Source organism: Neoarius graeffei, chromosome 21 (assembly GCF_027579695.1).
Source record: "Neoarius graeffei isolate fNeoGra1 chromosome 21, fNeoGra1.pri, whole genome shotgun sequence".
Classification (NCBI taxonomy): domain Eukaryota; kingdom Metazoa; phylum Chordata; class Actinopteri; order Siluriformes; family Ariidae; genus Neoarius; species Neoarius graeffei.
This window is the reverse complement of record NC_083589.1, coordinates 7008306-7019277: the sequence shown is the minus strand read 5'-3', so window position 1 is coordinate 7019277 and position 10972 is coordinate 7008306. Positions and strand designations below refer to the sequence as shown.

The following is a 10972-nucleotide window of genomic DNA, read 5'->3' as shown; positions in this document are numbered from 1 at the left end:
GGATTCGAGGCGATGTTCGTAGGTGGTGTACGGCATGCCGCGAATGCCACTTAGTAAATCCAGCGGCCATTCCAAAAGCGCCTTTGCGCCCTCTTCCATTGATCGAGACCCTGTTTGAGAGAATTGGGATGGATCTCGTCGGGCCATTAGATCGGTCAGCACGGGGGTACCGCTTTATATTAGTTCTGGTGGACTATGCAACGCGATACCCGGAAGCAGTGCCTCTGCGCAATATCTCAGCACGCAGTATTGCGGAGGCACTCTTCCGCGTTATCTCCCAAGTTGGAATCCCGAAAGAGATTCTGAGTGATCAAGGCATCACATTTATGTCACGGACACTGCGTGAACTGTATGGGTTATTGGGGATTAAGCCGATCCGCACCAGCAAGTATCACCCACAAATGGAGGGTTTAGTGGAACGGTTCAATCGCACCCTCAAGAATATCATTAAAAAATTCGTAAGTGAGGACGCACATAATTGGGATAAGTGGCTCGAGCCCTTGTTGTTTTCAGTGCGAGAGGTCCCCCAAGCCTCCACGGGGTTCTCCCCATTCGAATTATTATATGGGCGTAAGCCGCGCAGCATCCTAGACGTGCTGCGGGAAAATTGGGAGGAGGGACCTTCACAAAGTAAGAACGAAATTCAATACGTTATGGACCTGCACGCAAAACTCCACATGCTCACCCACCTAACCCAGGAGAATTTGCGGCAGGCCCAAGAACGGCAAGCCCGCCTGTATAACAAGGGTACACGCCTTAGGGAGTTCACACCGGGAGATAAAGTACTCGTACTCTTGCCCACATCGAGCTCCAAATTGATCGCCAAGCGGCAAGGACCCTTTGAGGTCACACGGCGAGTCGGGGACGTCGACTACAAGGTGAGGCGAACGGACAGGGGTGGGGCGCTAAAAATTTACCACCTCAATCTGCTTAAACTCTGGAATGAGGAGGTCCCCATGGCGTTGGTGTTGGTGGTTCCAGAGAAGGTGGAGCTGGGGCCAGAGGTTCAAAAAGGGGCATTGACATCACGTACCTCTCCAGTCCCCTGTGGAGACCACCTCTCCCCGACCCAACTCACGGAGGTCGCCCAGTTGCAGACCGAGTTTTCGGATGTGTTCTCGCCCCTGCCCGGTCGCACTAACTTCATAGAGCACCACATAGAGATGCCCCCGGGTGTAGTAGTGCGTAGCCGCCCTTACAGACTACCCGAACACAAAAAAAAGGTGGTTCGGGAAGAACTTGAGACCATGCTCGAAATGGGCATCGTTGAGGAGTCCCACAGTGACTGGAGCAACCCGGTGGTCTTGGTACCCAAGGCCGATGGGTCGGTCCGGTTCTGTGTGGACTATAGAAAAGTCAACACGGTGTCTAAATTCGATGCGTACCCAATGCCTTGTATTGATGAGTTGCTCGATTGACTCGGCACTGCTCGCTTTTATTCAACGCTGGATTTGATGAAGGGATATTGGCAGATCCCCTTGACTCCACTATCCTGAGAAAAAAATGGCCTTTTCCACACCGTTTGGTTTACCCCAATTCGTCACCCTTCCGTTTGGGCTGTTTGGGGCGCCCGCTACGTTTCAGCTGCTGATGGACAGAGTCCTCCGCCCCCATGCCACTTATGTGGCCACTTATCTAGATGATATCATCATCTATAGTAATGACTGGCCGAGGCACCTCGAACATCTGAGGGCCATCCTTAGGTCGCTGAGGCGAGCAGGGCTCACAGCCAACCCAAAGAAGTGTGCGATTGGGCGGGTGGAAGTACAGTATCTGGGCTTCCACTTGGGCAACAGGCAGGTGCGTCCCCAAATTAATAAGATGGCAGCGATTGCGGCCTGCCCGAGGCCCAAGACCAAAAAGGGGGTGAGACAGTTCCTGGGGCTGGCTGGCTATTACCGTAGGTTTATACCTAATTATTCAGACGTCACCAGCCCGCTGACTGATCTCACTAAAAAGGGGGCACCAGATCCGGTCCAGTGGACGGAGCAATGCCAGCGGGCTTTTTCTGAGGTAAAGGCTGCACTGTGTGGGGGGCCACTTTTACACTCCCCTGACTTTTCTCTCCCCTTTGTGTTGCAGACCGATGCGTCAGACAGAGGGCTGGGGGCGGTTTTGTCCCAGGAGGTGGAGGGGGAGGACCGCCCCGTCCTACACATCAGTAGGAAGCTGTCGGTGTGTGAGGGGCACTACAGCACCATAGAAAAAGAGTGTCTGGCGATCAAGTGGGCGGTCCTCGCACTCCGTTACTACCTGCTGAGGCGCCCTTTCACCCTCTGTTCGGACCACACGCCCCTCCAGTGGCTCCACCGCATGAAAGATGCCAACGCGCGGATCATCCGTTGGTATCTGGCACTCCAACCCTTCAATTTTAAGGTGGTCCACAGGCTGGGGGCGCAGATGGTCGTGACGGACTTCCTCTCCCATCAAGGGGGGGGAGTCGGCTGCAGGCCGGACAGCCGCCCGGCCTGAGTCGGGCGGTGGGGGTATGTGGCAGCGGGGGCATGGTCAAGCACCAGTCTGTGACAGGAGGGCGGAGTCAGGGAAGGTAAGTGGCAGAATCACTACACCTGACTGCAATTAACCTGTGTTTGTGTGTGTCTTCCCAGTGACCGCGCCCTATTTAGGGAGGGAGAGCAGATAGCAGAGGAGCTCATCCCCCGGACGAGACGCTAGTGTGTGTGTATCTCTATTTTTGGGAGTAAAATATTGTTAGACTGAAAAGTGTGGCAATAAAGCCTCTGTATAAACCTGACCTCTGTCCTGCCGTCCTCTGTGCTCCACTCACTCATATCGAACTGCCACACAATTGTAACTCCAGTCCATACCTTCACATCTCGCTATGCCAGTAATACTCAGGTGCTACTTCGAGTTCCTCATCGGTGTGGAATCCAGTTAAAAAAAACACCATGTTGTAGCAAGCACTCGCGCGGACAGTCAACCCAATCAGAGGGGACACAAGGAGGAGAGGTATTTTACTGGTCATTAGAGATGGGATTTATGGCTCTTTGATGGGATCCGCATCTTTGTGATCCGTTCTTTGAAAAGAGCCGTTCAAAAGACTGGCTCATTTGGCTCTTTTTAAATATTTATTCAGTTTTAAGAAGACAGCGTCTAAAGAAGCCAGATCCCTCTGCTTAGACAGTGACATCAATATTTCTGGACATACCTTTTATATAAAGCAACCTAGACTTACATTATTGTAACCCCTAAACGCTCATAAATAACCATTAAAAAACAATGAGGGCTTCAATGAATGTTCATGCAGAACGGCTTTTCTGTAAAAAAAAAAAAAAAGAACCCACTCAAGAACATAGTTATCAAGAACGCAAGAATATTTTATAGAAAAACACTTGTTTTACAAAAATATTTACGTCTGAGATACAAAATAGATACAACTACAATAAATATAACACAAGAACTAGTTATCACACAAGAACATTTTAATAGAAAAAAAACAAACTTTCTATATTAAAAATATTGAAATTGTAACAAAAATAGATACAACTAAACAGTCAGATAAATAGATAAATTTATAACAAGAACACAAGATTATTTTAATAGGAAAAAACAAACTATTAATGATGAACTATTACTATTAACTATCACTATTAACTCCCCAACCCCCCAACCCTCCAATTCTCCAATTAACTACTCTGAAACAGAGCCACGCAGGTTTTTTTTTTCTTTCTGGAGAGTGCATGTGCAAGCAGCATGACCACAACGGGCTGCACTCTGACGACCACCTCCCACTCCCCGATGTCACATCGGTGCCTATTTGTCTGATAGCTACATTTGCATATCAGACAAATAGGCACCACTGTGCCCTCACCGTAACCTTTCCCTAACTCAGTGAAGGGAGGAGGAGTAAAGGAGGAGCTTTTTCATCTGAAACACAGTACAGAAAAAGAACAACAGAAAGAGCGGCTCCCCCAGCTCGAGACTCGGTTCTCATCATTCATGCCTAGGAGCTGTTCAAAAGAATCAGTTCGTTCGCGAACGTCACAACACTACTGGTCATAGAGCTATCATGTAACAGGTGAATTCAAGAACACACACACGCCCGCGCACACATTCATTGCGCAGTGCGCAAGGGCACTTATTTCTGAAAATTACGTCCAAAAGCAGTGTTTTTGAGGGTGCTGAGCTAGGGGGTGCTGAGCTCGTTTTTGGGGGTGCTTGAGCACCACCAAAAATAGGCTAAACATGCCCCTGATTACCACGCAGGTTGGACTGTCTACCACGGTTATTACGGTAGGCTAGACTGGGGACGTCTTTAAGAGGAAGTTTTTCATGAATGAGTCGAGAGCATGCTAAGCATGCTAACGATTAGCATAATGCATAGTTTTAGCCTCATTTTACAGGTAAAGAGTTCAGGTTTGTCCATAAATCAGGGTTGCAGCTCATTAATATACGATTTCAGATGTTTAGTGAAAAAAATCAACATTGTCACCTTCATTTTGCTTTGCCCCTTCAGTACTGAAGAGCGACACTCAGCCTTGCACCCAAATAACGTCATGCATCGCCCTTCCAACAGGCAACATGGCAGCCTACTGGTGGCATTAGAGCAGCGATACAAAAACGCTCACAACTTTCTCATAAATGGTCAAATATGCCTGAAACATTTCTTACAGGCTCTCAATGTTACACGTAACCAAAACATGCATGTATTTAGTTTACATTTTCTCATCCGTTAAATATACAGAGCCTTATTTTAATGAAGTTTCAGTTTAATCAGAGCCAGGCATCAGTGGTGTTCAGCCTTCAGCTCGACAAACCGGCCTGGAGGCCCAGAGAGCCAGGAAACCCTGAGCTGAGAGACAGACAGAGAGAGAGAAAAAGTAAGTGTCCTCCGCTCCCTGTGCTGCCACACCATCAACCTGGATGCTTTGGGAGACAAAAGCAACTTAATAACCACTTGTCCCTCTCCATAAAAAAATCCCTGCACTCCTCAAAAACCTCCTCACAATTTACAGATGTGCCGAGGTCTTCTAACAAAGCCAGATGTGCATAGTCAAGATGTAATGACTGGCAAAGCTCTTGTTTAAATAGGTGACTCAATAATGCTATAACCCGTCAAACAGCAAATTGGTGAACCGAACCATTGCTTTTAATTATGGCACCAATAGCAAGTAGGCTATCTCAGAATGAAAGAGAAAATAATCTGATGACAAAACAACTGTTCATCCTGTTCACTGCAAAAAAAAAAAAATTGTGTTCGGGACATATGACACATACCGTAGGTCTCATCAATCTCGGACTTTAGAATATGTAAGATTTGTGTGTTGATGCAGTTTCATGAGAAAAGAACCTGAATGCAAAACCAAAGACACTCGTGTAGAATGTAGATCATGATCACCGAAAACTTCTGTGAGACTGAGCGAATATAAAGGACAATGTGTTGGTAAAGCAGGACTTAACAGTTGGTGTGAGGTTCTAGATATGGTTCATGAAAAGTAATTTGATGAGAGAGAGAGAGAGAGAGAGAGAGAGAGAGAGAGAGAGAGCAGTGAGGTGTCAGTGAGATTTGCATGAACAGGACGGAATCGTTTCATTTCTCCCAGAATAGAGCAGAAACTTCACCAGATGTTCAACTTCCTTCAGTCAAACTCACTGAAGCACAAAACACAGCACTGAATCTACAGCTAATCACACTCTCTCATCACACTGATCATCACTATTAACTCCAAGAAAAGAACAGACAACGTCCAAAATTCAGCTTTATTTCAGCACAAACTACAGGAAGAGCAACAGGACAGTGAAGAGAGGAAAGACAGAAATGTCAGCATTGTGTAGAATTGAAACTCTATTGTAGATGGATCATAAGCAGCTCCATGTTAAACTCTATCTTGGATCCACTAGCCTTCACACTGACTCTTTCTGAACGTGACTGGATGATTGACGTTGTTATGGGAGACCGTGCAGCGGAACTCCTCCCCCTTTTCCCAGAGGTCTTTGCTGAGGGTCAGGGTGCTGCTGCGGCTGTAACGGCCGTTCTTCTCTACTTCTGCGCTGCTCAGAACCCCGTTCTTCACCTCTGAGCCGTCCACTGTCCAGCTCACCAGCGCCCCCTGTGGAGAGTAGCCAGACAGCAGGCAGAGCAGCGAGGCCGATCCCTCAGACAGCTGCAGAGGGGACGGAGGGAGCAGAGACACGGAGGGAGACACTGTGGAACCCGCTGGAGAGGAGAAACACACAAACACATCATACACACCTCATTCACACACAATTAGAAATGAGGATGAAATATTTCTGCAACTTTGTGGAACTGACTGATCTTACAGAGGAATTAAGTCGAATAAAGTCTGACTTCATGACTGAGTTTCATTCACTACTTTATTATGTGACATCAGTTTCAGTGCAGCAACAAAACAAACATGTTCCACTCTGTAATTTATCTGGGAAAATAATTTTACAACAAGTTTTATTACTTTATAGTTCAAACCTTCAGCACATTTAACTGCAGCAAATACAAATGTAGCTGATGACAGAAATATTCATCGTTTAACACAACCCTAGTAACAATTTTATGTTCCCAGAACGTTCTGGGCACGTACGCCTTTGGTTGCCTATACGGTGCATATATGCAGTGTTGGGCACGTTACTTTCAAAAAGTAATTAGTTATAGTTACTAGTTACTTTTCCCAAAAAGTAACTGAGTTAGTAACGGAGTTACTTTGTCATAAAAGTAACTAATTACCAGGGAAAGTAATTATTCCGTTACATTTTGTTCCCCCTCAAAAAAAAATCAAATTCAATTAGTGTAATCATAATAAAAGTGAATGTTAAATGTGTTTAATGACTGAAATGGACACTTAACAGAACCAGTTAGTAACATTATCTACACTATATTAATATTTTTGTGGGACAATGTGAGATAAGACATCTATCAAATGTAAAATATTTTTGTAGTTATTAAAATTATGTTACTAATTACTGGCCACTGACGAGGACAAACGCTTTGTTCCTCGACATAATGTGCATTGCACGTAAACACTCTTGCCTTTTATTTCAAGTAATGAAAAGTAATGGCTGTATTTCCAGTGTGAAAGCGCAGTGCTGGGCTGACCGCTCGCCATCGCTGGGTCTTCTGATTGAAAGCGTGCGCAGTAGTGCAGTAGGCGTGGCCTACCTACATATGTTGTCCAAATCTACTCTGATTGGCTTACTGTGCCGTTGTCTCATGTCTCCCCGCCCCACACTAAAGCAGAGTAAAGAAAGGCTGAACGAGCAGCGTGCCAGATGAGAACAGCTTTAATAAAGTAACGCATAGTATTTTATTGTAAGTAACGGGAACGGCGTTATAACGATGTAAAAAGTAATTAGTTAGATTACTCGTTACTAAAAAAAGTAACGCCGTTAGTAACGCCGTTTATTCTAACGCCGTTATTCCCATCACTGCATATATGTTAGGTTTGGTTGCCACGTGGTTGCCATGGAAAGTTTTTCTGACGTTGCCCAAACGTTTCCTGTTGGTTACAACAACAACCTTCCCCTGCCCTTCCCCCAACCTTGCTGGTTGCATGTTTGGTTCCCTGAATGTTAGCCTAACGTCCCCCTGACGTTGTAGAATGTTATGTTTTGGTTAGATTTTGCTTTCAACTAATCAGCAACATCAACACAACTGCTAGCACATCTACATGAGAAAACTCAGTGATGAATGAACAGGCAAATTTGGCAGGTCTTGAAAGTTTAATGAGATAAAATATCAATAACAAATTTGAATAAAAAAATGTTTGAAAATAAAAAATAAAATAGAAAAGTTTCTGAAAGTGTAACAGTGCATTCAATAAAACAATCATATATACAAAACAGAATAAAATAGAAAAGTTTCTGAAACGGTGCATTCAATAAAACACATTCAAAACAGAAATAACAGTTTTTTAAAGTGTAACTGTGCATTCAATAACAAACAAAATAGAATTAAAAAAAAAATCACTTCACAAAAAAAGAATAAAAATCACTGTTCACAAAAAAAGAATAAATATTCACTGTTCACCCGTTGCTGCTGACCAGCTGACCTGAAAAGAAAAAGGAAATGTTTAAAAACAAGAACAATGAGCACATGTCCACAAAAGCATGATAAACCACCCTACTACCAACCACGAAATTTCTGTGATTGCACCAAATTAGAGAGCAGAAGTATACCGTCTGTGTGGTGCAAATTTTAGAGTCTGCCCAAGGCATTCCTCCACTTCAGCTTCCGTATGGCCAGGAAATTTTGACGCATGCAGCTAGAAGGCAAAATAAAGGAAAGTTACACATCAAAACCTAGTCAGTCAAGCATGGCATAAGTGATGTGATCAATATATAAACACTTACCCTTTATAATCTTTCACAGAATGAGGTCATCAAAGGACATTTTGGCCCGTCTGCCCCGCAAGCTGTACTGGGCGAGTACCTCATTATTTGCCGCTCGGCGTAGCATACGGTGAATGGCTGCCCCTAAACCTGCCCCTCCGACAGTTTCAAGAAAATGTTGCTGTAAAAAAATAAAAATAATTATACAATGAAAATTACTGTAGCGAGCTTATACGATAGATCGATAGATCGATAGATAGATAGATAGATAGATAGATAGATAGATAGATAGATAGAAAGAAAGAAAGAATGAATTACCATCTTGTTCCTCTTGTCTGGTTGTTCCAGACTCCTATCCAACTCCAGCAGCTCCATCACCATGCTGCATGGTTTAGCCAACACCACATCATCTTGCTGGAGTTGAGGCATGTGTGTCGGGGCGTTGGTCTCCACCAATGACTCGATCTTGTCAAACCTAGCCTCGAGCCTCCGCATCAAGCGACTCATGTGGGCCTCTGTGACTATGGGGACAAATGTGATGGAAGTTGTAATTTATAATGTACTTTCCTGAGTGAGTGAACTAGTTAGTGTGTATAAAAGTACTTACTTCTCTCAAACATGGCTGTGATAGCCGAGACACCCTGTCCGTCATGAAGCGCCCGGCTGCTGGCTGAAGTTTTCAAAAAGAAAATATTAGTTTTCCTGTTCATGATTTTGTATTCCAACATCTGTAAATGGGAACTTGAAAGCAACTGTACCTTGAACAGAGTCAAAAGAGGTTTCCAGTGATTCTTGGAGGTGCCTGGCTGACTGAATTGGGTGTAGTGCCCAGCTGCTGGCTGAAGTTTTCAAAAAGAAAATATGTTAGTTTTCCTGTTCGTGACTTTGTATTCCAACATCTGTAAATGGGAACTTGAAAGCAACTGTACCTTGAACAGGGTCAACAGGACTTGGGCTAGGGTGGTGAGGACTGGCTCCAGTCCTGGCTGGTGTTGACCCTGAAAAGATGGTGCATATGGATGTTAAGTCATTTATTGGGGGGGGGTTCTTATACATGGTATTCACAAAAGAAGAACCTATGATAATACATTAGACATTTACAAATAAATTGAAAAACACTTACATTGTGGTGGTAGTGGCATTGGGTCCTGCTGACCTGAAAAGAGCACACAAACATCAGTCACGTAATATGCACCGGTTATTCATCATGAATGTTAGCTCCAAGCTATGAATGATGATTTGGGAACTGTTAACTTACACACAGGGCTTCCAGGCACAGTCAGAGTCTTGGGTTGCTTCTTGGTTGCTGCTACCACTGGAGCAGAATCATCTGGAAGGAAAGACCATACAATGTGCAATGTAAATTTCTTGTAAATTACTTGAAAATGAACACTGAATTGAGTAACTAATGTTGTCATTAGTGAAGAGAGCTTACCATCATCAGAGGATTCGGAGACAAACCTCCTTGGGCGCTTACGCTGCCTTATTGCAAAAGTGTTCACATCATCCTCTGTCTCAACACTTGAGGACTCCATCAATTGCAAACACTTCTGTTCAGCTTTGGCGTATGAATCTATGGAAAATGACTTTTAGTCAGTAGCACAAAAAAAAAGTACTGCCATAGAGAGAACAATTCAGTATATTCCATGTAGTGCATAGCAGCGATAGCTCACCTGTTTCGTACCAGGTTTTCTTAACGGGATGTTTGGCCCAAGTTGTATTTGGTGCTCGGCACTTCACAACATGCAATCGCACATTGTGTGTCGTCCAGTAGCAGACCATGCCATGCTAAAAATATATATAATTAAAAAAATAAATAAATAAATTTATTATATATATATATATATATATATATATATATATATATATATATATATATATATTTTTTTTTAATATATATATAAAAAAAACAAGCATATATTTGCTATCAAAAATATATAGGCATATATGTAAGCATACATATTTGCTATGTATCGACAAAAAAAAAAAAAAAAGACTCGTACCTCAGAAGTGTGTCCAAGCCATGAAGATGGCACAACCTCAATAGCATTGTCTGTGAACTCATCTGTGAAAACAAAGGCATCATTAGCAACTTTCCTTGACCACAAACGTTTGAGACATATTTGCAAAACAGACGGAATTCTCCTTTAAGGTATAACCACAACCAGAAATAAATCACAAATTACCTTTTCGAAAGTAGAGTACTTGAACAGAAGCAGGCTTCAGTACTTCCAACAGAGACGTTTGCTTCCAAATCCAAGTTCCGGGTAGTGACTTTACTACACGCACCTACGTCCTCTTATCCATCTGTCCAGCCAATGAGGAGTGTTCGTTTTGCGTCACATGCCGTTGCGTCAGGCAACCTGACCAATCAACAACTTACAGTGGCTAGGTCTCGTTTCTTCCTGTAGACCCCATGGGAACGGGTGGCTCACAGAAGCTCGGCCATTTTGCAGCTGAGAATTGACGAGAGAGAGACGAGGCGGTTTGTACAGTTTTTCGGCGGTTTTTGGCATAATCTGATTTGTGACTGGGTCTGGAGGGGATCATGGATGAGGGTAGTGGGGGGGGGTGGAAATGAGGATGAGGCATTTAGAGAGTTGCTACTGAATCCCTGGATAAGGAAGGAGGGTAGTCACCAGCAGCAAGCGAAAAGGGCCTTTTCAGATGA

General features: G+C 44.0%; 1 protein-coding gene across 2 annotated transcripts; it reads right to left on the bottom strand.

The window, feature by feature from the left end:
- Positions 1 to 7947: 7947 nt before the first annotated feature.
- Positions 7948 to 10726, bottom strand: LOC132869991 (uncharacterized). Of its 2 annotated transcripts, XR_009651028.1 has the most exons (13): positions 10488 to 10726; positions 10305 to 10366; positions 9975 to 10089; positions 9737 to 9874; positions 9560 to 9631; positions 9425 to 9457; positions 9231 to 9299; positions 9060 to 9140; positions 8909 to 8971; positions 8620 to 8822; positions 8323 to 8482; positions 8149 to 8234; positions 7948 to 8021 (listed from the first exon to the last, which is right to left on the bottom strand). XR_009651028.1 is itself a non-coding variant. In XM_060903552.1 (12 exons), the coding sequence occupies exons 3-11, from the start codon at positions 10081 to 10083 to the stop codon at positions 8336 to 8338; spliced, it is 915 nt and encodes a 304-aa protein (XP_060759535.1). In that variant the 5' UTR covers positions 10084 to 10089; positions 10305 to 10366; positions 10488 to 10726; the 3' UTR covers positions 8064 to 8234; positions 8323 to 8335. The 2 variants fall into 2 exon arrangements, 1 of the variants encoding a protein (XP_060759535.1); XM_060903552.1 differs by lacking the exon at positions 7948 to 8021 and having other exon boundaries at positions 8064 to 8234.
- Positions 10727 to 10972: the final 246 nt, after the last annotated feature.